Below are 25,642 nucleotides of genomic sequence, written 5' to 3' on the forward strand. Positions count from 1 at the left end.
TGCCCAAGTTGCCTGAACTTTAAGGGCTACAGTTCACAGCAATCTGATCGTGACCAGGTCGAAAGGATCTTCCGTTTTCTTCGACAGATCCACGGGATGGCCGGACTTGAGGTGCCATCTTACTTGGGTTCATGATTGTAACCTACCGTAACATGATCAACTGCCCACACCATGGCTTGACCCCAAGTACTAGTAACCGAGATTATAATTGAAATTAGAGACGATAGACAGAACAGTGTACAGCATTAATGTAAAAGCTAGAGAAAACTACAAATGCATAATTTTAAGTGAATACAACAGTGATACAATGTCCCAATTCCTCCAACGAAAAGTGTGTATATACATATCCACCTCAACAGTTTCCGCTCTAAATGAATAATGATAACTCACAACCAAAATGCCTCCTCATAGATAGAAACTCCCATGCAGTCAAACACTAATTCCCAGCATTTCCCAGTCATCCTTGGCCATTGATAAATCACGGTCAACGTCCATCTGGGAGGCGACGATTTTCTCCAGCTCTTTAGTCGCAGATAGTATTGAGAGTGCCATCCGTGGGCCCATTAGAAGAATCTTTTCTCCTTCCTGTGAACATCGCATTCTCGTCTTAATCGCCACCCGGTATAAATCTGGCTCCTGCTTGGAGCGAGGAAATGATGCTCGTGGAGGAAGTGGCTTCCGATTTGGGGCGAGTGGTGAAGAGGCACGAGGACAATGCATAGGGGTGGGAGATGCTTTGGGGGTGGGGGGCGAGGCTTTGGGAGGAGATGGAGATGGAGCAGGTGTGATTGTGAACTCTGGGCGACTGCGATTCAATTGGTGCTTCCGTCGCTCTTTCTGCTCTTTATAATGACGAAGGGTGCGACTGTATGGAACGCGACTAGGGGCGTTGGGAGTGAATGATGATGGAGAAGAAAGCTGTAGCTCCGACTGATTTTCAATGTGACAGTCGGCCAAGGACAAATATGAGACGGTGCGACTGAGAGTCATGCGTGGAAGTTTATGAGGGAGTGGTTCAGCAAAAGACGACGAGCGTTTAAGAGATATAGCGAAAGAAGGGGATGTTTCAAGGGGGGAGGTTGTCATAAGTAAGACGTTGGGAGAGGGGGAGCTGATGATACGAAACAAAGCGATTGATAGCTGGGTTTTCAGACAAAAGCAGTACCGGCCTAGGATGGGCGTGAATTAAAACGTGATGCAGTCACACGTGACCGACAGTGCCACTCACCGTATGATGCCAACAAAGGAACAACAAATTGACAAGTTCCGATACAGAATGGACTAACTTTGGCTCCGTAATGAACGCAGAATACCCCTGATATATCCTGAAGAGATGACACAGTGCGTTCTAGTCAGTCTGGATGGCCAGAAGGTGATGAGGTATCCCCCGACCCAAGCGCTGCTACGGAATTTCTGAATACTGGAAATGGAAGCTCTCAATACACGCGCCTGGTGAGAACGGCGACGCCCCCATCCAGCACCAGTCAGCCTACTTATAGCGCCAGTCCACAGCATGCTGATGCTGCGCACAAGAACCGGATGTATATGACTCGGTGCCTCGTTTTGGACACGGCGGGACCTCGGATTCAGATGGAGCATGCGTGGGTGTGATCCGCAACTGGATCGTGGGTCTGAGGTCCACAGGCATAAATTAGCGATATGGTACCATGGTTATGTATCTGACATGAGTACCGCACGACTTGTCCCCAGTTGACTCGCAATCGGATGCATTTGGGTTGCAGCGAGGTCCAAATCGACGATTTTGGGCTGCAGTCCAAGTATTCATGGGCAAGAAAAACGAGTGTGAAAATTAACAAGAAGAAATGGGCAACTGCAACCAGGTTTGACAGAACGTGGTTAGAAATTTGGTGAAAATATTCGCTATATTATTTGCGGTCGTTGTTTGTTGCCGAGTCAATCGCAAGTTTTTATGCTGGAATGTTCGGATGCTGGGATAGTATTCTCCCTATGTACTAGTAGTTTTAGATATGGACCATTGCTTATCGTGCCAAGATTACTATCAGCGCTCGGGCACTTCTTACCTTGCTCGCAAATATCTATCCGATTCAAAGCTTAAAAGCTCACTTGCAATATGCACATTCTGCCACGAGAGCAAGAAAAAATCTTCCTGCATCAGGTACTTCGTTCAGCATTTGCTCAAATGGCTATCTCTGGCAATCCTTATTATCATTTATAGGCCGGATTTCTCGCTCAAAAGCGCCTTGCAAGAGGCCTACTACTAAATCGATCAGAAGCTATTGCACTCATAGCATCTCAATTGCAAGAACGCATCAGGGATGGCTACCATTCTGTAGCGGAACTCATGCGACATGGAAAGGCGTTGCTCGGGAGGAGACATGTGTTACCCAGTGTTCCTTCCCTTCTCCATGAAATACAAGTGGAAGGAACCTTCCATGACGGGTACGCATATGCCTGTCTTTATCAACCCTGCAACTCAGTCCAAACCTTAGAGTATTCCTGGTGACAGTACATGACCCAATCTGTACAGATGATGGTAACCTCAATGCCGCGTTGTATGGGTCGTTTCTTCCCATTCCTTCTGAAGATAAATTTCCTTCTGCTGAGACGTGTGTATGCGCACGTGAGGCCTTGCCCGGCGCTATCATAGCAAGAAAGGAAAGAATTCAGATAAACACAGGGCGGCATTGTATCAAGCTTAAAGTCACCAACAATGGTAGCCGTCCTATCCAAGTACCTACGTTCCCGTTTCCGATTGTACCAGGTTAACTAACGCTTTCGTGTTCCAGGTTGGATCCCATTATCCTTTTCTTGAGACGAACGCTGCCCTTGAATTCGATCGCATCAAAGCTATCGGAAAGCGACTCGACATTCCTGCTGGAACAGCCGTTCGTTTTGAACCTGGAGATTGTAAATATGTGATTCTTTGTGATGTCGCAGGTCGTAAAGTTATCACAGGCTGTAATGGTCTCGTTACTGGCTGTGTCGATGGTCTTACGCCTCATAGCTGTGAAGGTAACCCTGCAGCCCTTTTCAAACTGGACGAGATAAAAAATGACATTATCCAAAGAGGATTTGGATACTGTCCGGAACCGGGAGCGCTTGAAGTATATGTAGACGCTGAGACGATCGGTGAGATGAGAAAGGATGTAAGCAGGGAAGAGTATATTTCGATGTTTGGACCCACGACTGGAGATAGGATACGACTAGGAGACACCACACTTTGGATTGAAATTGAGCACGATAAGGTATGATTTATTACCTTACTACATACTCTTAATATTCACGCAACATAGACTGTATATGGCGACGAGGTCAAATTTGGAGGCGGTACGCTGTATCATTCAGCTATGAGAGCGAAAGCGCTAACGACTAACACAGGGAAGAGTATACGAGATGGAATGGGGCAAGCCTCAAACTTGAGTTCCAGGGATACTCCCGACACAATAATAACGAACGCTATAATCGTTGATTGGTCAGGTATCTACAAGGTTTGTTGCGCATCGATCTTCATAAATATCCATCAACTGTGACACACTGCAGGCAGACATCGGTATCAAGGACGGAAAAATATGTGGAATCGGAAAAGCTGGCAACCCGGATATAATGGATTGTGTCGACCCAGCATTAGTTATCGGCTCGTCGACAGAAGTCATCGCTGGTGAAAAGCTAATTGTCACCGCTGGAGCTATTGATGCCCATGTACACTACATATGTCCTCAGCAGGTGTTTGAGGCGCTTGCAGTTGGAACGACAACGATGATTGGAGGAGGGACTGGGCCAAGTGCAGGTACAAATGCGACGACATGTACACCGAGTCCCTTTCATATCAGGTCCATGCTAGCCGCTACAGATGGCCTTCCAATGAACTTCGCATTTACAGGGAAAGGCAATGATTCAGGACCGACAGCCTTGGAGGAAGTCGTAGTTGCCGGAGCGGCTGGTCTTAAACTGCATGAAGATTGGGGGTCTACACCTACTGCTATATCGAATTGTTTGGACGTTGGCGACAAGTATGATGTCCAGGTCAGTCGGATTTAAACCATCTTTGTGTCGCCACCAATTCTGTAATCAATAGGTCAACATACACACGGATACTCTCAATGAAAGTGGCTTTGTCGATAGTGAGTGATCGTACCATCGTTCTTTTAAAATTCTGATGTATTGCATGTTAGGTACTATCAACGCATTTGGCGGGCGGACAATTCACACTTACCACACGGAGGGTGCTGGTGAGCTAATATTGATGACACTCGCTAACGATCGCTCACTCTATCTGTGAGGCGGTGGACATGCACCTGACATCATTGTGGTTTGTGGCCTCGACAACGTCATCCCTTCTTCGACCAACCCTACTAGACCATTCACTAGCAACACAATGGATGAACATCTCGATGTAAGATACTACAGAGCCCTTTCAAAAATCAAACATTCTTCTCATCCAATTTCAAGATGCTCATGGTGTGCCACCATCTAGATAGATCTATTCCAGAAGACCTGTGTTTCGCGGATTCTCGTATTCGAGCAGAAACGATGGCAGCAGAGGATGTCCTCCACGACGCAGGGGCTATATCAATCATCAGTTCAGATTCACAAGCAATGGGTCGTGTTGGCGAAGTTGTAAGCCGGACTTGGAGAACTGCGAGCAAGCTACGAGAATTTAATGGACCGCTCGCCGAACTACACGACAGTGAAGGAAAAGACAACGGACGGGTAAAGCGTTACGTCGCAAAATATACCATCAACCCGTGAGTTGTACTGCATGTGGCCTTGATTCAGTCAATTTCAATAATTGTGACGAATAGCGCGATTGCGCATGGTATAAGCCATGTGATTGGCTCCGTCGAAGTTGGGAAACTGGCCGACTTGGTTATCTGGAAGCCAGAGAATTTTGGTGCTAAACCCGAACTGGTACTCAAATCAGGCACGATCGTGTATGCTCAGGCATGTTCCATTCACTTCATTCATTATGATACTGCTGATATTAGCTACTCTCTACCCAGATGGGCGATGCGAACGGTTCCATTCCGACGGTGCAACCGTCCTACTCCAAGCCTATGTGGGGTGCATTCCCAATGGCTGCCGCTCTCAACTCGGTTGCTTTCGTTTCGCAAATATCATTGAGTTGTGGTGCCATTGCATCCTATGGCTTATCCAAAAGATGTGAGGCGGTAGTCAATTGTCGCAACATCACAAAGAAGGATATGAAGTGGAACGATGCAACGCCGACTCTCCACGTTGACCCAGAGAACTACGAAGTTCGTCTCAATGGTCCAGAGGGCCCCCTGTTGGATATTGGGCCTGCATCGACAGTGGCTTTGGCAAGGCAATACAATTTCTTCTGAGGTAGGTACGACAAATGATCTTTAAGTGGAGCATACACTAAGGTAATACATGAAAAAAGGGATCATGAAAGCATTTTGGATTTTCCTTGTAGTGGTAACGATAACACCGAGAAATATACTACACTCAAAAACTTTACAAAGATTCTGCATTGACTACTTCTACACGATTGTTTCTATAATGTCCGTCTATGAATTCAATAAAATCAAAAAAGACTTCTTCTGTGACTGGTATAGTCTGCCATCTCTTCATCACTGTCCGAAAACAAATCCTCATCTGGTATTTCAGGCAACTCCGAGTCGAAATCATGTAAATCCAGAATGCGAGGACTAGCAGGGGGAAGAATGTTCATGTCGACTATTTCCGGGTCGTCCATTAGGGAAGGTTGACGCAAGGTAGCAGCCCTAACCTCATCCCACAGACTGCCTTCCTCTTCATCGCCTTCTTCGTCTAGTATCTCCCCATAGTCACCTATTACAGCGATGGGACCAGAGCTTCGTCGTGGCACCTTTGACGGCCACGACGACTGACAAAGTCTGCGGGATAAAAGCTTCTTGCACATCGAATCCCTACGGCATTCTTGACAATGTCCAGAGATACTCTCCACTTCTCGAGGCTGGTAACGATCACAGATACTAAACACAAGCCAACACGTGGCCAAGAAGAAAGTAGGGAGATAGATGATGAGAATTCGAGAAAACAAATGCGAGACAAACGAAAGATCCTCACGTTCTGGAGCGCTCATTTGGACTTTGGCGGTATCTTGCAGACATGACATTTCTTAATGATGAAGTGCGTAACATGACCTTAGCTTGAGCGCTCCACACTAGATCCGGCTGTGGGTTTCGAAGAGGGCTTAGAGGGGATATAGTCTTTGGAGAGTGTTCGTTTAGCCGCAAGCACAGGAAAAGACGATCCAACTCCTTCGTGGACAACTTATCCTCCTCCACAGGCATTCTTCCTTGAGTTCCAGAGACGCGAGCGTGCCTGTGTGCGGGAAAGGCACTTGACACCCCAGACGGTGGCCTGTCGACGAGTGACTGAGTGCATGAAGAAGATGGAAATGAAGAAGAAGATTGAGGGGATATACGGCTAAGATTTGCTTTAGGCGTTGGTTTGGACAACATGGATAATACCCTGCTACGCTCAGCGCCGATGGGAGCCATCGGTTTCCCACGCATTGCGTTCGTAGTCTTTGAAGAGCCTATCGAATAATCTGCAGACGCTAAGGGGACTGATTCTGAGTCCCCTTCATGAGACGTTCCTGAAGCCAAACGTCGCTTGGCACTATGAGAAGTTAGACCAGGAGGAGGGGTGTTGTATAATACAGAGTTAACGTTTTGAACGGGAGGATGTATATTTGTAGCAGGTGGGCTGAGAAAGGGAGACTGATGCTTTGTTATGCTCGATTCCAGTGGCTCTGATTGCCAAAGGTCAACCGGAGGGCGGCGGACAAGTGGCAAAGAATTCGAACGAGATCGAAATACTACAGGGTCATCACCATCACCGGGGGTAAAAGCTGAGGGGCTCCACCCATGGGAAACAGAACAATCGCTTATTGAAGAAATGGTGGTGTTATGAAGTACAGGTGGTGGCCACGCAGGAGAGATGCTGTCGTTGAGATCCCGCGGCGGTACTGCATTCTGACAGGTGCCAGTGCCACCACTACTCTTACCGTGATTGCGCAAGCTACTGCTGTCGTGTATAATATTGATGGTGTGCGAGTCAGGGGGCCACGTATGTGCTTGGATTTCTGATGAGCTAGAACTGTAAATCATCTCATAACAACCTTCCAACTGTTGTTGCAAAGGCGAGCGAAAGTCGGGCACAGACGTCGAGCCCTTGAGAGAGCGATTTGAATCATGAGAAGTTCGGGCCTGGGCACGAGGACGTCGATTCTGCAGCCCTGAAGCTGTGAGCGGATCTTGATGTGAAGAAGATGTAGTCGCTGCAAGAATGTGAGTTACTATATTACACTTACCAAGTGGAGCTCTCTTGTCTAACTCAGAATGTAGATGACGACGCTTCGCATCCATTTCTGTACAATGAAACTCGCCTTCGCCATGAGATAAATATGATCTTTTGGGAGACAACTGTGGCGAAACTGGGTCCTTGTTTTCTTCTGATGACTTCAAAGACAGAGTAAGGGAATGCAGTGGCGACATGTTAAGAGACGTCGAGGATGGGGTAGATGAGGGATAGAGATGACGAGAAAAAGAGATTTTATACCAGACACGAGACACACGGGAGGAAAAGAGAGCTTACTGCCGAGCATGCGGAAGTATATATGCGACCCAACCGGTTGGACACTGCCACGGTGGTAGCAGTTAACAATTAAGCCATTTCTTACGGCAATACCAGTCCACAGAAAACCTTTCTTGGAAGGACTCCATTGTCAAAGCGGCCAAAGCCAACATCGTAACGGGTGGTAAAAGAAAACCTCGTGTCAATGGAAACTATGCAAATTTGGCGATACTGTGGTCAGGTAGGCAGGGCAAAGCAAGACAGGAAAGGAAAGAAAAAGGTATGGAAGGAATTCTCGGTGATTCAGCCGTCTGTGGCAGTGCGGGGCGCGGAGCAAAGGAACATGCAATTGGAAGGTACGGCCACCATGGCCCAAAAGCAATGAATGACGCTCTTATATTTCAGCTGGTAACAATACAAAGTAGTTTATAGCGATACAACATAACGAATGGCTGGGAATCCGAGTCTACCGATTGAGCGCAGGGACGTTAAAAGGCAAGGCTTGTAGTCATTAAGCGGTCGGCCTCGAAGAAGATCACGATGGATTCGAATCCCAGGGCACCTATTCTTGATATGGCCGAGCTCTAGTCGACCTACAATTCCAGATAGGAATGAAGTTCGTCGATGGGATGCATACGTTGCGTCTGTGGGGACCTATGGTAGTGGATTTGACTGTTCGGACTATCTAGTGGAAGGCTGTGGGTAGACCGAGTGAATGATCGTTGTCGCTTCACGATTAGCTCTTCACAGTCTGCCGCTGCTGGCACGTCGTCCACCGGGGATATGAGAAATAAGGTGGCATCGCCCTGAGACGGGTCCCACCTAGGATCGCAGCCGAAGTAAATCCCTTTGTCGTTGAAGTCGTTCGTTAACTCTCCCTCTTGTTCTTCGTCGGCCACCGGGAATTTGGTTGATGGTGGCACAGTGGCACTTTGAGGCAATGGAGGGACAGGGCGAACAGGTGGAGCCAGTCGTTTCGCACCAGTAGCTTTGCCCAGCGCCTTGAGGTCAGGTGCTGATTTGGTGGTAGCTGACTTCTTTAAGAATTTCAGGGACCTTTCGCAACCGGTATCTGCTGTGGACTCTATCTTCTCTCCACGGCTCTTCAAAGCGTATGATGGTTTCCTAAATGTAAAGGTCATCAGAAACAGAATTTGTGAATGTTGAATTTTGTACTTCAACATGAACATACCCCAGCGCTTGCATGAAGCCGGAGTACTAGGAGAAGGCACTGAAAGGGTCGGTAAGGTAATGTCTTGTGGTGATGTCCAAGCCGCGGATGGGGGGCTGATGGGTTCGTGTTGCCACTTAATGTTGGCAGGTGAACCTGTCTGCATTGGACATTAGCGTGAGTAGGTATGATCAGACTGATAGTTTTCATTGGATAGCTTACTGGAGAAGGCACGGCATTCCACTTTTCACGTAAACGTTCAATCTCTCCCAGAGGAACGCGTCTCTCAAGAAACAGATTAGGCTTAGTCCTAGAAACTTTAGGACCTCGTTCTGTTGGAACGGCAGTGTGAATAGTCATGTTTGCGTTGGGGGATAGAGGAACGTTGGGAAGCTCCTTCATCACATTCAACACCATCCTGGGAACTAAGATTGGTAAAGGATGAAATGGGGTGAAGAGTGATGTATGATATTGCAGAACCATTGAGACATTTAATAAGAACGAATGGACGAGCAAAGCGTTATCTAGTACTTCGTGTCCTTTAAAGCGGATGGACGGACAATAGCCGATAACTCCTTACTCAAGTCTATGGATGCCACAAGCCGAACTCTCCGAGCTTATGCAGATTGTAGGTCCAGTCCACTGGTTGCCAGATGAATCCATGGTTGGTGCCTGTGATAGTTATATGTTTCAGCTGCTTGAAGGCCTTTGAGGATTATATAAAAGGTATTGCAAACTTTTAGAACAATGGAACAAGAACTTGAATGAATGTGGAAACGCGTCTGTGTCACGGTATCACGTGTAAATAAAATCAAGATCGCGTGGCATAGCCGGGAACTAAACAGTAGCCGGATATCATTGAAGTTGCCAATCACAACCCTCTGTGACCACCCAAAACCATCCCAAAACGCACCCCTAGTCTCCCTGTTGATGTTGATATGGATGTGCAAACGGAGCATCATAAAATGAAGAAAGTGCTGATATATACACGCGTCGACAAGGTTTACAGATTGAGAAAGTATACATGAGAGGTATACAGTGTGAGGAACTTCATATTACCAACTACAAAATACCAAGGTATGGTTATTCGCGTTCGAACTCTATCAGAATCATGCTCATCGGCCGCCCAAAAGGCTGGTTCTTTCCTCACCCCTCAACCACCGTCTTCCTGATATCATCTTTACTAATCCAAGTGCACTCCTTAACAACCAAAACATGGAAAGTATCGCAAATCCGAGTGCGCTCCAGTGCACAAAATCGGAACGTTCGACGGTCTGGTGAGCGAAGATCGCCCACAGAGACCAGGATATAGCAATACAACCTGGAAGGTCGCCTTCGGTGGAGGAGGAGGCATAAGCAAAAGATGCAGCTTCCAGGAAGAATCTATCAATGATGGTAAAATTAACTAGAGCATCTCGGGCGATGAATAGAGATAGCGCACAGTCCAAGGAAGACGAAGCTTGCGGTCCAAATTCCTGCAGGCTCAGCGATCGCGTCGACACCGAATGCTTCGAATGCAGTTACGATAACGAGCACAGTTGACCAACCATGGTAAAGCGAAAAGGGAAGGTGCAAGAATAACTCATCAGAGATGTTGCGCGAAGCTGTCATCTTGATTATACTGTATATGTACTAAAAGGTTATCATATCAGACCAGCGACTTCCAAGGGAGGTAAGATATTCAGGCTTACCGTGACACTGGAACTGACAAACAGAATGAAGAAAAGCTCTACGAGGAGGGTGAAATTACGTTCTACGGAGTAATGTGCTAATTTTTACCATATAGATGTTCTCCGATGGTCCAGGAGTAGATGTACATGGCATTGATGATTCCTAACATGGGAAAGCGCCATCCTAGACCGTCGATAATAATTTGCTTTCCTGGCCTGGTAAATTGGTATATAATGGTCCCCAGAAGGAGAAGATGAATTAGTGCCCTGAAAGATCAAAGGTTTGAGCGACGTTCAACTACGAAAGGAAACGAACGAACCAGATAAAATAAGCCCAAGGAGCAGGAGTGAAATATGTTTCCTTGCTAGTGTAGTATATATCCTTTGGAGATAGCACAGTGTACGCATTGGCTCCCATAAAGAGTACATATATGATAACGTTGCAAAGCTGAGTGGGACGAACAAAGCCGTTCAGCTACGCGCAAGGCTGGACATGGAGATGGCCATATACCTTCAAGAGAATGTCATCTCTCCATGAGGTTCTCGTGGTTAAGTCCAAAAATCGTGCCATTGGTGTCTCGTAGTTGCGTGAGTGGGAGAAGTGCGAAAGCGCAGATTATAGCGCAGCTCCATAGCAGACCAGTTTCTTGTGTTTATGTATACAGCTCAGGGCTGCTCTAGATTCAGAACGACGAAGGTGCATGAACTGCAAGGCTTCAGCCTGTTTCACAGAGCCTGAATGGGTAAGTATTGACCATTGTGGACTCGGAAGTAGTACTAGGCTGTACAACAACAGGAAAACGCGTGTTGATCACGTGCCTCCACTTTCTCTCTGTCACTTGAATTACATTTCTACAACGACTCAGAGCATGGCCATATGGTATAATATGGTATATAGGCGAACTTGAAGTGGTATTGAAGACGTCCTTCGCGTTCCCGAGCTGGCATTCCCTTCAAAAAATCACAAGGATGCAGCCTTGCGTTGTTTCTCGGATATGGTTATTTCGTGCACCTTGTCTTCAATTCATATGCGACACTACAACCAGTGCCAAGGTGTTCCATAGAATAGAATCAAGGATGGAATGGAGTAATATCTCAGCTTTTGCGCAGCCCCGCACTGCCAGTGGTCACATTTCGATAACGAAGTCGACACCATATTTTCAAGTTTTCCCACTTGTTAGTGCGTCTTTTACGAACATTTCCCCAAGTAGTACCCTGTTCGTTTATTTTCGTTTTCTCGGTGATCCTCGCGCCCGCTACCCCATAACGAGAACACGTGCCATCGCTTTGCCCAGTGGACGTGTATAGAGTTGCCTGTATGCCTCTGCATGTCCTCGGCCACCGTGCATTGTCGCTTCGAGTGTAACCTATGGCGCCTTGTCGTGGACCCTTGATTTTCTAGCGGGTTTTTTGTATGGTTTACGCTTGGCGGCTACTTGTGATGTGTCGGTACATTTTGAAGTAAGCACGTTCTCCGAGCTCCTCCATGCTCCACCTTTGTCGACGATCTTTCTTGCATTCCCAGATCTGCGAGGCACTGATAATTCTAAAATCACGCAGGTATCGTCCACATCTAAAGTGCTTGGCGTTGTACTTCTTTTTAACTTTCAGATATCTTCAACGTGTCATCTGCAGCGCTTGAGTTCTGTATATGAGCACTGCACTGTATCTAACTTACTGATCTACAATGCCTTAAAGTTCATCACAGGAACCACAGTGAAACAAATTTAACGAGACATCAGAACCAAAAAGAACCCCCTATGCATCAAGCCCCCTATGCATCATATCTCAACATTGAATGATCTACCTCCTTGTCTGAATGATTGTTGAGACAGAACACTTCAGGAAGCTCTAAACTATTCGTGAAGTTGAGCGCAGTGACGACGACTCAGAAATGAGCCTACGATCAACGACAAAAACAAAGCCTATCCTATCCTTAACAATGCTGTAAGTGAGTATGCATATTATCAACGAGGCACTCACAAACATCTGTACTGTGCAATATAGTATGTTTCACCTGTGCTTTGGATCGTATTCAATGCTGTGAGATGCTTTGTTCATCTCCGAGTCCTCGTTGCCTTTGCCATGTTCATTTTGACTATTTCAAAATATAACTTCTCTCACGAACAAGGCCCGTAGGCACGGCAGAGTCCCAAAGCTCCAGTCCGTATCTTCATTGTCGCGACTGCGAAGCCACTACCAAGGAAATGGGGTGGAGCTTTTTTGTTATGTGACAACACAATGTATTATTGACGTCTCGTTCCTTTGCTTGCTGATTCACATGTCCGACAGATGCGATCATCCATAGATATCTGTTGGTTGGCGGATAGGACATATATGGCTATCAAGGCAGCATGGAACAGGATCACGTTGCGTGATCCTTCCCTTTCATAACTCTCCTAGATTGTTATATCTATCCAGAACGGAACGATCATTTCGGAAAATCACTCAAAGCCTATCTGCACAACCTGATGCTGAACAGCGCGATCCCGGTGCGGCTGCCCTTCTCCCGTATGAGAAGGGAATAATCTCGAACCGACAGTGGCTTCTCTTACCTGCCAAATGCAAATCTCGACCGATGAGGTTCATGCGCGAGTGGCAAGTCATCATAGAACTTTTACATCCGTAACCTTCATCGTCAAGATCACCGTCTGCTTTATCTCATCGTGTCTCGGTGTCGGGTGAGCGGACCGTTGCGCAACTACCGGAATGTAAAGATGTCTCAAAGTCAATGTTGTTACGGAAACAGTGCTTCGTGGCTCTACTACTTAATCTGTGCAAATGAGTGCGCCCGGTACTACTTATGTCGTTCATGACGAATGTCGCAAATTGTTCATGAACGAGAATACCACTCTTATCAAAAACAAAAATGGAGACGTTATCTCATCGATGTTATCATTGGCATGTTCAGTCAAAACACGATATGCATTGAAAGTCAAGTAGAATGTATACAATATCATTCAAAGCTAGGATACATACGCATAGATCTACAAGTTTATTGTACATAACATGTCCATAGGTCCCAAAAACCGAGGTAGTCCCAAGAAATTCCAGACTTATTTGATCCGATCATGCCTTCAAGTGGAATACCTTTTTCAAAGATTGCCACTTGGAAGGGTTCGAGAAGACGACCTGCCACCTGTCCGGATAATCTTAAACATCTTATTAGTATCAGACATAGCGCATCGAAACTGACCTGATGATAAGATCGCCCCGTCCTTTGGTTTTTCCAGTATGGAAGACAGGCATACCGGCCCTTTTGATAATAATTTTGCCTTCGGTCGCTTGGTCCTGAAGGGGATAGGGCAAGGAAAACATAATCTCTTCGCCATTTATACCTTCGACGCACAATTCCCCACCCTGATCGGCCAAGGAATCCACCCAAGGCACGCAAATATCCAGAAACAGGTCGTCCTTCACGCGGGAGAACCGATCATGGGACACTTCTTCGACCAAAAAGACAACGTCCTGCAACGTTCCGTCCTTTCGCTCGTGTCCAGTGCCTGGGCACACGATTCTGGTTCCGCTCCGACAACCTGGGGGGATGTCGATTTCAATTTCGACCTCCTTCTTTTGGCGTGACAGCATTTCCCGGATAATGCGAAAACGGAAATTCGTGCCGTGGTACATGTCGTCTAGCGTTAAAGGGAGTGGGAAGATCCATTCTTTCGACGAGCCCCGGGGTGATGTGAGTGGACGAAGAGGGGACCCATAAACTGGTGCTCCTTCATCTTCGGAATCACTTCCATCTTCAGCCTTACGTCGTTTAGGCGTCTTGGGCTTCCCCTTGGACAACTTCTGAACGAAATCACTGTACGCGCCATTAAATACCATAAATTCTCGGAAGACAACAAGGACTCACTCTCCGAAACCAAAACGAGATGATTTGTGCAGTTGCGAAATCGGCGGGATCACAGGCTTGGAGGAGTTTGAGACGTTTGTAGTATTCCGCGTGAACGAGATGTCTTGGAGCGAACGGATGTCCCAGACTCAGCAGGAGTAGCAGTTGATGTAGCACTAAAATGAGTGTGTGATGAAGGTGGGTGAGTATCTTTGTCCTTCTCAGAGTGTGTACCAGATGGAGGCGACGCCGAGGTGTGCGCACTCCCGTGATGGCGGCGAGAACTTGTACTCCTCGCCTGATGATCGTCCATCTTGTAGGAAGAATGAATGTGTTCACGACTGGAGTTCGTACTATGAGATTCTGACGGAGTTGCATGAGAAGGCATAGAAGATGGATGGTCGTGTTTTGGTCTTGAACGAGTGTTTGGGGTTTTAGATGAACGAGAAGATGAGCCAGAATAGCTTGATTTTGAATTGGATTTCGCTGTGGAGGAATGAGTGTTTTTGGTACCGAACTCAGAGTCTGGCTTTGGTGAAGCAGACGTGTCAGAAGACGTTTCATGTTCCTTTCCAGCTGACGACTTCGAGTGCGTCTCATGCTTGGAGCTAGAATGAGTGCTGTGCCCATCAGACCCTGAGGCTGACTTTGCTGTATCCTCAGCTAACTTAGAGTGAATGGTCTCTTTACCATCCATCAATGCTCGGTACGCAGCGTTGACCTGATTAGTATCGTAAGCACGAGGATAGGATGTAGCGAAACTAAGTTGTTTACTTCGATGAACATTTGTGCAGCATGCTCCTTGTCAACAGTATGACGATCTGGATGCCATTTGAGGGCCTATAATGCGAAAATGATAAGTGTGGGTTTGACACGTCATTGAGAAGTGGAGATGTGATGCACACCAGCTTCTTGTAAGCTGAACGGATTTCATCATCCGTAGCGTCAGGGCTGAGACCAAGCACGACGTAGCGATCGTTCTTCTCTAAGCCTGGGGGGTGAGACATGATATGTACGAAGCAGAAACGGAGCTGAAAGAGAGGAAGAGCGCTAATCGTGAGGTGTCGTTGAAGGGAGAAAGAAAGGAGGATGAAGAAGTATGACGAACTGAGTATATATGAGGTTTGTAGTTCTAGGTCCGTTTCGGTGAGTAACTGTGTGGTGTCCAATGAGTGGATAACGGGAAGCGATCACACTAGATTACATGAGAGGACCTAAGACAGGACCTTGCCCAAAATCACTAAAGCCTCATGTACTACACGCGTCGCGTGCGATCGTAAGTAATGATGATTCTCGACAAAGACATGCCCGTATTGTGATTCCACCTCATCATGCTCACCGCAACGACGCTGCTGCAAGCTGTCATGCTCCCTGCCTGGGGCATCGTCCGCATCGTTTGGCCCATGCCTGTTCGCCGTCAGCTTTGTGGAACGCGCTTAGAAGACGGATGTGAAACGGGTGAAATCGCAAAAGGCGTCACAGTCGTGGGCGCGAACTTGGATTTCCTAATGCGGACTATTTTCGAGGGTGTGGCTGTTCCAGTTTGGGTCTTTTGGCTGGGTCACGCTCTTTCATCACCACATCCATGAAAACATGTCTACGAATCGATTTCATACAACCTCGTACCGATAACGGTCCTTTGGAGACCGGGTACTATCGACAGCATGCTCGCCGTCCTGTTTTTGATTCGGGTGGCCCAACCAGTACGATCGTTCATCCTCGTCTTTTGCATATTCTGCATATCCGAGTCGTTTCAGACATGTCAGATCTTGCTCAGAATCTTCCAACTCGAGGCTGCTTTCTCTTGACGTAAAATCCTCATACAGGAAATGCTATTTCTGATAGGGGCTGTTCTCACCAGCAAACACCAGCAAACCTCCCGCGACAAGGATATCCCTATTGTGTTCCTTGCTGCGTTCATCTAGATTCTCCAGCGTTTGTGCTGCTCTCTCCTCGGCTTAGCCCCCAGCTCATCTAATCATGTCCATGGTGATTGTGCGAGGTAAGTCTTGTTCAGTTTATTTCCACTGACCTGTTGATGTCGGTCATCCAACACAATGGCTGCACCAGTTTCGAACATAAAGGCAATCCCTCCTTAGGACATGAACGACGTATCACAAATAGCGCCTTAAATCCGGATAGTACCAGTAAGCATACCTGTCAATGTCGTCTCCAGGCGTCAATCACCATCATGTCCCCTGGTATCCCCAATCTTTCTCTCATCACACGGTCGTCTGTTTATCCTGCGATATGATTTGGCGACCACACAATGTCCCCCCCGCGCTCATTCCGGATCTTTCGCCGCGTCATAGTTTACAAGATGACGATGCTATGATCACGCAACTGGACGAATGGAAGAATCATCTGTTCGCAAGGAATTAATGATGATCTCAATGGGGCTATGTATCCTATTGCACGTTGTGCATTCGACTCAAGACGACATTTATATCTTGCCTTTCGTACAAGAACATCATTCCCCACATCATAATGTCGTGAGTAATAATACATCTCTGATCTATACATACCCCTTTATGTCGTAAGGGGGAAGGCACTTATGCATCATCTATGTATGTAGAAGTTTATCGCATGCGCATTCGAACTCTTTGCTCACACGACCATGTCGCTCGCAACACGGCCAAGACATTCTTAGTTATCTTGTTCGCTATGTGTTTACCTCATTATGTCGATGGCATAAATTTAACTGTTTTTTTAATTAAGACTTCCAAGCAAGATAATATTGAGGTCGACACATTGTGATGACCAAGTAAATTGCCAATGGTACTGTAAAGGTGCTTGATAATAATACATATTGTAAATTCCAGTCCAAAGGTAGAGTATCTCTAAGCATGGTTTAGCCTAATATCTTGCGCAGGCCATCTTTCTGTGATTGTGTGAGACGGTCCGGAAACACAACATCCCATTTCACTATCAGGTCTCCTCTCTTCTTCGCATTTCCCTCCTTTCTGATAGGCATACCCTCATTGGACACTGTTGTCTCTTGGCCAGGTTTTATTATACCAGACGCAGGGAGAGGTACCTGCAACTTTCGTCCATCAAGCATCTCCACGGTCCGCTTGCCACCGGGGCTAGTTAATGCGTCTACCAAGGATATCTTTGGTCGGCATACCAAATCATTCCCGTTCCGTGTGAATACATCATGGGGTTTTTCTTCGACAACGAACACTAGATCCTGCGCCTCTCCGTTTGGTTGTTCATTCCCAGCTCGAGGGAAACGGATCTTTGTGCCGCTCTTCCAGCCTGGAAGAACTTGGATTTCAAGGACCTTATCCTCTGTTTGACCGTTTAATAGCCGCCGGCCCACTTTAAGGTGTTTCGTTGCGCCTGAGAAGAGGTCCTCTAGTGAGACCTTCAGTGGACGAGATACCTCGGGATTTTGCGATGAAGGGGCGGGTGAAGATGTGCGCTGGGGTCGTCCTGATGATCGCCGTGGCATACCTCCAGGCATACCGCTGTTACCAAAGGGGAAAGATGCGCTGCCCGGGCCCTCGTCTTCATCGAACATGCTCTGCGCGCCGCCGAACCCGCCCGTGTTCATATTAAAAGTTCTTCAAGATAAGCGTAAATAAAGCGGGAAGGTAGATGGTCGATGGGAATGGCAACTCACTGGAACATATTCTGCGGACCGCCAGAACCGAGTCCACTACTGAAAATCTGCCTGAATAACAAAATCCATGAGGGGGCCGAAAGAATTCACAGGCAGAGAAGACAGCTTACTCGAATATCTTCTGAGGGTCGGTTGGAGAGAAACCACCTTGTGGGAAACCATTAGAGGAGAACGAGAACGTGGTTCCACCTGGAGCGCCTCCGAAGTTGGAAAACCCTGAGGGGCCTGCACCTGCCCCTTGGGCTGCTCCTCCTCCGCCCTTCAACCCGTCTTCTCCAAATTGATCATACACAGCTCGTTTGTTCGAGTCGCTCAACACCTCGAATGCTTCTGATATCTGCAAATAATCAGGATGATAACACAACCTATGAAATGACATGAGACTGCTAACCTCTTTAAACTTCTTGGATGCCTCTTCTGATCCACCATTTCGATCTGGATGCCATTTTAAAGCCTAAATGCATAAGGACCGTATCTAAGCTTCGGATATGGGGCTAGGGGCTCACCATCTTCTTGTAAGCTTTCTTGATTTCATCGTCTGAAGCACCGCGGGCAATGCCCAGCAACTTGTAGTAGTCTGCACCCATTCTGAATGTAGGAGTGTGGTTATGGTTGATAACTGAGGTTTATGTAGTGACACTAGGCAGTAACTTGCTAGTGGTGTATTGCATCATCCAGACCTTGCTAGGGGACCAATGAACGTGCCAGAACAGTCCAGAAAGGCCTATGTGCTTAAGGTTAGGGTCACGGCAAAGACCGAGTCCTCGCCAGTGGTTGAAGTTGGACGACGGCTTTGAGCTTCCAGCAACGTCCCAATGGCAAATGGACAGCAGCAGAACAGTGAAAACGACAAGTCTGAACGCAATGGAATCATAGGCAGATCCTGGAATGCATTGTCTGACTTTGTCTCTCCTTTCTCGTCGTCTGCCTTGGCGTCACTGCCCAAGGATACAGGGAGACCTGCACGCTACACACGCGAGGACCATATTCCGGAAACTACCCAGGATGTCAGCGGAGATCGACCGGCCATACGCGACTACCATGCAATAACATCTGTTCCTCCCGTAGTAAGGGTTCCCAAGAAAATAGCAACCTCCATCAAGGTGGAAGGAAAAGTCTGGTTTGCGAACGAAAGGAGTCAGCAGTTTTATTCCGCATATATACAGTAGCGATCGTAGAACTGACATTCAAACAGCTTGGGTGTCGTGGCTTAACCTGTCTGTTCTCATCGGTACCTTGGCCCTGGCGCTATTCAACGCTTCCAAGGACTCAATCGCTCGGAATTTCGCATATATTTACGCGCTGATCAGTATTGGGGTTTTGGTATGAAAATTCATCTGTCATGCCTTGTGCTTCTTCCCACTGACGTCTTTCGCTTCCACGCAGGTCTATGGATTCTTCCTATATCAAGCTCGCATCACCATGATTCGGAAGCGTGATCCTGGACATTACGGTCTGCAGCGTGTATTTGTTTTGATCAGCTCAAGTGCCTTATTCAGATATATCTTAACACCCAGATCAAATCATCGGGCCAGTTGTAATAAGTGCCCTCCTTTTCTTTGCTGTTCTGGCCAACTTTGTCTTTAGAGGTAGGTTTCTGGAATCATCTTTGTGCTTTTTCTGACCCAGTGCTATTGTCTCCCCAAATGTTCATTAGTTCGCGAACTGTATGTTTCAATATGTCCGCCTTAAACATATATCATCTGACCCATCTACAGGCGGCAGCGGAATGTTCCTATTCCCGGGTTAGGCTTCTTGTTTGATAATTCAAGTAATCAGTCCCATGCGCTCTTTTGAGCTTCAATGAATAACTTTCATGCGATTCAACTTTCTGAAATTGCATGCGACTTTAGGGGTGTGGTAGTGATATACCAAGATGGGGTATTTTGTCAGCTGAGCTTAGTATTGCATTCTATATTCTATTCCTAACAACAAAGGCCTTCTTCCTATACATGGCAAAAGACGTCCTAGTCCCCATAATACCTGTATACTATCATTATGTAAGTGTCATATGGTATTCTTTGTGCATACTGTTCTCCGCCTAATACGCCATATCAGTTACATATTAAAAATAGCTTAAAATAGTCTGTGTGTCGCCGGCGACGTCGAGGTTGGTTTTACAGGTGTGCTCTTGGTTGAGCCGGTACGTCAATGGCGACGAACACGAGGTGAGTGATTTTTCTGCTGTCAACGGAGGGATCTGATGATTCCGATTCGATTCTAAGTATGCATCATGAGTACTGTTTTTGGACACGTCGATGAATTCAATTGCGAAGCTCACCTTACGGTCACCGTTTTATGTCGCTCAAACTCGGCAAGCATGTCTGAGCCAGGCAATCGCTTGCGCAGCCCCTTGATGACATAAAAGCCACCAAACACACCCTCCTGTTCAAAATTCAACCATGAGTCGTTTACGTTCACACGTACATGGTAATACACCTACTCGGTTGGTACTCGGATCCTTGGCAACGTCAAGAGCTTGCTTCCACTCTACATTGAGCCCCCTTGCAGATGAATGTCGCATGGTGAGCACTAGTTGTTTTAAACCATCCCGATTCAATGGTGCACCGTTTATGGAGGCAGTGAGGTTTTTTGAGAAGGTGGCATCGATGGCTTGAAGACTGTCTTCGTCTGTTCTTGTTTCAAATATACATCCAACATGCTGAGAAGACCACGCAGAAAGGGAGGCGAGTTTTGCAGCATGCCGTACGTGGATGTCCTTGTTATGTACTGCCTGCTCCATCATGGACATTAGGTGAGGAGAGGAATAAGAATTAGATACGGGGGTGCTTCGAGCACAGGGGAAATTAGCGAATATCTTGGGGGAATGTGCTGACCTTTATTCGTTCCCTTTAAATAGTCGCATTTTATCAATGGTGGACCCGCATATAGATCTTGTTACCGATGGTGGGGAGCGTGAGGAAAAGAAATGGCATCGCATGTCAGATCGCTCGCCTGATGGCAGACACGAGGGAACCCGTCACAATGTGGATTGACGATGATTGGATATAATTTCCGCCCAGGACGTCTATCTACGTATTTGACTGTCAAGGTAGATTATCTTATGCATAATTATGTCCCGTCGATCTGATGTTGAGATAATTGGTTCCAGACCTTACAAAGGGACATAGAATCCTCGGATCGGTCAGCCTGAAGGGACAGATACCTGAACTTGGTATTCCACACACACCTGCCTATTGCATGCATTTACAGCTACGCCCTAGCTTGTTCAAGTGGCGAGATCCGAGTTTATATTCATGCAGGTAGTAGTAACGCGTGTGATTGACCTGCGTCTTTCTTGTCAACAGGTACATCGATTACCTGCCTTTTCCATACTTCGCCGGCCGACAAGCATATTCAACACCTTTTTTTTTCTTCCTTATCTCATGAAAGCTCCACTCTTAAGTTGGTCAGTCAGCAATGTTCTCCCACTAGGTCATCGCTTGGATTTACAGCCATGTGATTCACTTCATTTCATACACTGCCCTTGCAATGAGCAGAGTCTATACGTAATGAAGTGCATGCAGCCTGCCTACATGCTCGTTTCAAGTTTTGTCGTTCGTAGTCAAAGAGTAAGGGTCGATTTCCGTGTTCTCATGCCATGTGCCTGTAACGTTTGAAGCCTACTGTCCCCGACGATACCTTGTGTCCTCTCACACCCCAGAGTAGTCGTGCGACAAGAACCGTGGATGGCAGGCTTGATGATCACTCTCTGTTACGATAGCATGGTGAGTAAGAACGGGGATATGAACGAGGCTCTATGTTCTCAATAAATATAGAAAATTTTCGCGTCCGCATAAGCCTTATAAGCTGTTTGTGCTCAAAGAGGGAAACTGCAGATCGAGATAAGAGACGGACAGCGAATGAAACTGTTAGACGCTATTACTTACTTTGTTTCACTCCTTCCCGGACCGCCGCTGGAAGGGGCAAAACGGCCACCTCACGCCATCTTGGGCCTTCTGTTTCCGTTCGGCTGCGTGGTTTTCATGTCGACGTGAAGCAGCATTACTAGCTATAGCCTTGCTGGTCCGGCCCAACTCCGAGTCCGTGTGTGCGGTCCGCGGGTTACATCTGGTGTATATATAAAAATAATAATAAAACAGAGATGGCGAATGGTGTGCGGGGGGGGAATGCAGACCTGCACTCTGCTTCATTGAACCACGTAGAAAAAACTTGACCTGTCCAGCGTCCTCGACAGATGTTTGACATGCACTTTAATGTGCACTTTAATGTGGCTTAAATTAAGGCTAGTTAACGTTAGCATCATTGGTACCAAGCAAACTTCTGCTGTGTCACCGCACGGCAGCGTAATGTTTCTTTAGCCAGCCTCGTTCCTTCAGGTTCATTCTCGGTTTTCACGAAACAGATCAGAGATATGACGCTCGTGAGAAACCCACAGATAAGTCAGAGAAACCACAGACAGCGGGTAAGAACACATGCCAGAAAGAAGGCTAATCGGCTAATACAAGCTATACCCTTAATAGAACTCCTTTGCACTCCGCGAGTCCTTCTGTCAGGCCATGGAATAAAATACAGTAAGGATTTGCAGCTGAAATCAGGAACAACAGGCGGTTGTAGGTGGTCTTGGCTCTGCAGTCGACAGGCTCGTCTGCGGTTATCGATAATCATCCAAGTCCAGGAGCTGTTTCCACATGTACGGGGGGACGATCACTGAAAAACATCGATCCACGCCCCACCCACTAGCACGTCCCACGTTTTTTACCCTCCCAACTGTCAATTTAAGGTGAGAAGTCAAGTCAACACTCGCAGACTCAGATCCCGAGGTATGCCATGTATATTCAAACTATCCTTTCATCCGGATAGAGAAGGAGCTTGCTCGGCGAGCCGCTTGATTATGGCAAGCTAGCAACAGTTCTCACAACCTCAAGATGCTATCTTTCTGTTATGGCCCACTTCAGAAATTGAGATACACACGTATACAAGTCGAATCAGAACTTGGTGATTGATGGCTATCATGTTTCTCCGGTGGGAAGTGGGGAGGGACAGTCAAGGTTTGGATCGGGGACGGAAGCGATAAGCTTCGAGAAAGCGCCAAGAACAATCAAGTGATCTCCTTCATTTCGCCCTCTCGTGGCAAAATTTTAAAGGAAGAAGTATCAAGTTTATCAGATTACTCGGATTTGCCAATCGAACGAACATGTTTCCTTCATGATGGGAGATTTGTTATCGTCCGCTTGAAAAGCAAAGGGGACCAGCCCAAGCAGTGCCAGTTTCCGATAATTGTCCTTGATCGCCTACAGATAGTGCAGGAAAGAGCCAGGCAACTGCGGGAACCGCAGCAGCATGCATAGGGCGTCCCGCCTGACCATGATTTCGCCTTTGAGAATGAATTGAACCACACACAGAGCTAATTTGTCTTCCATTCACATCGTACCACTTCGTGTCAGGCCACTTTTCGTACCTGAAATGTACCTGAGAGAAAAGAGTCAGTGAGACATCGCTGCTTGTCATCGCTGCTAGCCCGAATCAATCTCCCATGGGAGAGACCTTGTGGTGCACCAAGGCGGGGAAACTAACGGAGGTAGTATACCGATAAGTCGTGATGACATCATTAGAATCTTTCAACACAAAGGCGTTACAAAAGGAGATGGACAGCACACTCTTCTGCTCATTTCAAAGCTTTTCTCATTTTCTAAGAAACAGAAGATTCACAAATACTCCCGTGAGTAGATAATGCAGCAGGACGTACCTCCTCCATTTCATCCAAATCATTAGTCTCAATGCGAATAATCTTCTTCCCAAGAACCTTCTCAATTTCCTCCATCTGCAGCCATGTCCTCTTGTCATGGACGAAATTTATTGATATTCCTTTACGTCCAAATCTACCCGTCCGGCCTATATAGTACCAAGTCATGTTATACGTATTAGAAACCTTGGCGTGGAGTCACGCAATACGGGGGACTAAAATCACTTACCAATACGATGAATGTATGTTTCAATATCAGGCCTGGCATCCTCGGCATTGGACCGCTCATTCATAAGCGGCAGGTCATAATTGACGACCATGTTGACCTGGAGAATATCAATTCCTCGGGCGATAACATTGGTCGTGATGAGGACCTTCTCACGTCCCTCACGGAAATTATCAATGATAGAATCGCGTTCTGCAGCATCTTTAGCGCCATGAAGAGATGCGACCTTGTGACCTTCCGCCGTCATTCGCTGCGAGATTCGGTCCGCTGTATGTCGGTGCTATATTGCCGCAAACCTTTATCAGGACTTCGAGAAACAGATAAACATTCGAGAAACATCGGTATTACCTGACAGAAAATGATGCTCTGACCTATCGTAAGCAACTGATATAGGGATACCAGTATGTCGTATTTATGATCTTCATTTCTGCAATCCATGTAGAATTGACGAATCCCATCGACCGATAGCTCCTCTTTTTGAAGTTCGATCTTGTTCGCACTAGGAGCAAACTTGCTGGCAAACATCCGGACATGATCAGGGAAAGTAGCGGAGAAAAGAATGATTTGGACTGGTGATGCACGCGGTAGCAAGCTGTCACCAGGTATAGGTGTCAGCGGTCGACAGACTCGTGGTACCAACAGAGCACTCACTTTTTGACCCGAAGAGTCTGTTCCCCAAGGCCATCCTGGTCAAGCATATTGTCGGCTTCGTCAAGAACAAAAACTTTGACCTCTGATGGGTCAATGATCTTTTTCTTGAGAAGATCTATCATCTTCCCTGGTGTCCCTACAACTACATGAGCGGTAATCCGGGTGGCGCCTTTGGGGAGATTATCTCTGATAGCATATTCCGTTTGGACCGGGGTGAATTTGCCCATCGCTACTACCACTGACATTATTTGTCGGGCAAGTTCTCGTGATGGGGCGAGACATAACGCCTGCGCAAGTCAATGGTAAGTATATTCGTATATGTGGAGCGAGACATACTTGTGTTTTGTTTTTGGAGAAATCGATCCGGCTAAGCATGGTAAGAACAAATGCTGCTGTTTTCCCTGTTCCAGACTGAGATTGACCAATCATGTTCTGGGGGCTGGAGCATCCTATACTGAGTACTAGACATGGGTATAGAAATGATCAAACTCACGGGTTCGCAAGTAGTAAAGGCAGAGCACGTTCCTGGATCTTCGACGGTTTAGAGAACCCTAGGTCATATAACCCCTTCAAAAGGTCCTGATGTCTATGAAATTTATTTAGTTGGCAGACGTGCTTTGACCTAGAAGCAAGTTACGTACAAGCCAAGCTCCTCGAATGTTTTAGCACTGAATAATGGAGATTTTGGATCGGCCTGTTGATCTGCAAGTGTAACCTTGTACGAGTGTTATTGATCAAGACAGGTGGGACAGATGGGAGGAAGCATACCGTGACCTCAAACGTAGATTTTATTAGTTCAGTGTTGTCTGAACGCAGTAATAAATCAGTACAGTCCCTCTCGACTATCAGAAATAATGCTCGCACCTGATGTACTGGCTTCAGGAGATGGCTTAGCCTCGGGTTCATCTTCAGGCTTAACCACAGTGGCTGGTGGTGCTGTTGGCGCAGCTGGAAGTGCAGGTGCTACAACAAGAATGAGGTCGATGCGCATTTAAAGCAAACGAAAATGCAAACGTTCTGTCTTTGGCGTATAAAATCCATCTGCGTCTTTCTCCATTGCTAGAATTACAACAACTTCAGGTTGAAATCGTCAAGTTGCTGCCATACCCAAACCCGAGTTCCTTACAGACAGGGATATTGCCGAGCGGAGTTTATCGGATTCTTATCGTATCTAATCACGGTTTG

At 46.8% G+C, this 25,642-nt stretch overlaps 14 protein-coding genes across 14 annotated transcripts; 5 read left to right on the forward strand and 9 right to left on the reverse strand.

The window, feature by feature from the left end:
- Positions 1–222: 222 nt before the first annotated feature.
- SERLADRAFT_389564 (uncharacterized protein) lies at positions 223–1,154 on the reverse strand (the record flags this gene model as incomplete). Its single annotated transcript, XM_007318365.1, has 1 exon — positions 223–1,154. The coding sequence occupies one exon, from the start codon at positions 988–990 to the stop codon at positions 430–432; it is 561 nt and encodes a 186-aa protein (XP_007318427.1).
- Positions 1,155–1,313: 159 nt separating this feature from the next.
- On the reverse strand, positions 1,314–1,798 carry SERLADRAFT_467636 (uncharacterized protein; the record flags this gene model as incomplete). The annotated part of the gene is made up of 1 exon (XM_007318366.1): positions 1,314–1,798. A coding segment is annotated over one exon (285 nt), but the record flags the coding sequence as incomplete, so codon positions are not given.
- A 294-nt stretch (positions 1,799–2,092) lies between these two features.
- Positions 2,093–5,324, forward strand: SERLADRAFT_369650 (uncharacterized protein; the record flags this gene model as incomplete). Its single annotated transcript, XM_007318367.1, has 13 exons — positions 2,093–2,137; positions 2,198–2,421; positions 2,472–2,712; positions 2,769–3,227; positions 3,276–3,309; positions 3,361–3,470; positions 3,523–4,005; positions 4,058–4,103; positions 4,155–4,211; positions 4,263–4,375; positions 4,432–4,727; positions 4,785–4,923; positions 4,983–5,324. 13 exons carry the CDS (start codon positions 2,093–2,095, stop codon positions 5,322–5,324), a joined length of 2,589 nt encoding a protein of 862 aa, XP_007318429.1.
- On the reverse strand, positions 5,294–7,567 carry SERLADRAFT_467645 (uncharacterized protein; the record flags this gene model as incomplete). The annotated part of the gene is made up of 2 exons (XM_007318368.1): positions 5,294–5,957; positions 6,052–7,567. 2 exons carry the CDS (start codon positions 7,485–7,487, stop codon positions 5,528–5,530), a joined length of 1,866 nt encoding a protein of 621 aa, XP_007318430.1.
- A 401-nt stretch (positions 7,568–7,968) lies between these two features.
- On the reverse strand, positions 7,969–9,297 carry SERLADRAFT_467650 (uncharacterized protein; the record flags this gene model as incomplete). Its single annotated transcript, XM_007318369.1, is given in 2 exon segments — positions 7,969–8,939; positions 8,958–9,297. The coding sequence occupies 1 exon segment, from the start codon at positions 8,901–8,903 to the stop codon at positions 8,160–8,162; it is 744 nt and encodes a 247-aa protein (XP_007318431.1).
- A 382-nt stretch (positions 9,298–9,679) lies between these two features.
- On the reverse strand, positions 9,680–11,128 carry SERLADRAFT_467651 (uncharacterized protein; the record flags this gene model as incomplete). Its single annotated transcript, XM_007318370.1, has 6 exons — positions 9,680–10,120; positions 10,179–10,369; positions 10,429–10,466; positions 10,517–10,674; positions 10,728–10,855; positions 10,919–11,128. The coding sequence occupies 6 exons, from the start codon at positions 10,976–10,978 to the stop codon at positions 9,853–9,855; spliced, it is 843 nt and encodes a 280-aa protein (XP_007318432.1).
- A 1,375-nt stretch (positions 11,129–12,503) lies between these two features.
- SERLADRAFT_449185 (uncharacterized protein) lies at positions 12,504–12,781 on the forward strand (the record flags this gene model as incomplete). The annotated part of the gene is made up of 2 exons (XM_007318371.1): positions 12,504–12,650; positions 12,700–12,781. Coding segments are annotated over 2 exons (185 nt in total), but the record flags the coding sequence as incomplete, so codon positions are not given.
- A 31-nt stretch (positions 12,782–12,812) lies between these two features.
- SERLADRAFT_389583 (uncharacterized protein) lies at positions 12,813–13,092 on the forward strand (the record flags this gene model as incomplete). The annotated part of the gene is made up of 2 exons (XM_007318372.1): positions 12,813–12,918; positions 12,950–13,092. Coding segments are annotated over 2 exons (249 nt in total), but the record flags the coding sequence as incomplete, so codon positions are not given.
- Positions 13,093–13,330: 238 nt separating this feature from the next.
- Positions 13,331–15,255, reverse strand: SERLADRAFT_415522 (uncharacterized protein; the record flags this gene model as incomplete). The annotated part of the gene is made up of 6 exons (XM_007318373.1): positions 13,331–13,546; positions 13,604–14,205; positions 14,270–14,601; positions 14,762–14,969; positions 15,023–15,088; positions 15,154–15,255. The coding sequence occupies 6 exons, from the start codon at positions 15,253–15,255 to the stop codon at positions 13,477–13,479; spliced, it is 1,380 nt and encodes a 459-aa protein (XP_007318435.1).
- A 551-nt stretch (positions 15,256–15,806) lies between these two features.
- SERLADRAFT_467656 (uncharacterized protein) lies at positions 15,807–16,341 on the forward strand (the record flags this gene model as incomplete). Its single annotated transcript, XM_007318374.1, has 2 exons — positions 15,807–16,250; positions 16,319–16,341. One exon carries the CDS (start codon positions 15,834–15,836, stop codon positions 16,059–16,061), a length of 228 nt encoding a protein of 75 aa, XP_007318436.1.
- Positions 16,342–16,963: 622 nt separating this feature from the next.
- On the reverse strand, positions 16,964–18,475 carry SERLADRAFT_467658 (uncharacterized protein; the record flags this gene model as incomplete). The annotated part of the gene is made up of 5 exons (XM_007318375.1): positions 16,964–17,814; positions 17,874–17,924; positions 17,984–18,210; positions 18,265–18,327; positions 18,380–18,475. 5 exons carry the CDS (start codon positions 18,458–18,460, stop codon positions 17,100–17,102), a joined length of 1,137 nt encoding a protein of 378 aa, XP_007318437.1.
- A 170-nt stretch (positions 18,476–18,645) lies between these two features.
- On the forward strand, positions 18,646–19,873 carry SERLADRAFT_491641 (uncharacterized protein; the record flags this gene model as incomplete). Its single annotated transcript, XM_007319036.1, has 6 exons — positions 18,646–19,010; positions 19,069–19,196; positions 19,260–19,326; positions 19,391–19,462; positions 19,531–19,540; positions 19,592–19,873. 6 exons carry the CDS (start codon positions 18,689–18,691, stop codon positions 19,668–19,670), a joined length of 678 nt encoding a protein of 225 aa, XP_007319098.1.
- Positions 19,874–19,990: 117 nt separating this feature from the next.
- SERLADRAFT_491638 (uncharacterized protein) lies at positions 19,991–20,625 on the reverse strand (the record flags this gene model as incomplete). Its single annotated transcript, XM_007319037.1, has 3 exons — positions 19,991–20,093; positions 20,155–20,258; positions 20,317–20,625. 3 exons carry the CDS (start codon positions 20,623–20,625, stop codon positions 19,991–19,993), a joined length of 516 nt encoding a protein of 171 aa, XP_007319099.1.
- Positions 20,626–23,402: 2,777 nt separating this feature from the next.
- SERLADRAFT_467667 (ATP-dependent RNA helicase) lies at positions 23,403–25,549 on the reverse strand (the record flags this gene model as incomplete). The annotated part of the gene is made up of 11 exons (XM_007318376.1): positions 23,403–23,526; positions 23,584–23,729; positions 23,810–24,086; positions 24,155–24,398; positions 24,458–24,744; positions 24,794–24,896; positions 24,951–25,043; positions 25,099–25,172; positions 25,226–25,263; positions 25,322–25,420; positions 25,472–25,549. 11 exons carry the CDS (start codon positions 25,512–25,514, stop codon positions 23,503–23,505), a joined length of 1,428 nt encoding a protein of 475 aa, XP_007318438.1.
- Between the last annotated feature and the right edge of the window lie 93 nt (positions 25,550–25,642).

Source organism: Serpula lacrymans (assembly GCF_000218685.1).
Source record: "Serpula lacrymans var. lacrymans S7.9 unplaced genomic scaffold SERLAscaffold_7, whole genome shotgun sequence".
Classification (NCBI taxonomy): domain Eukaryota; kingdom Fungi; phylum Basidiomycota; class Agaricomycetes; order Boletales; family Serpulaceae; genus Serpula; species Serpula lacrymans.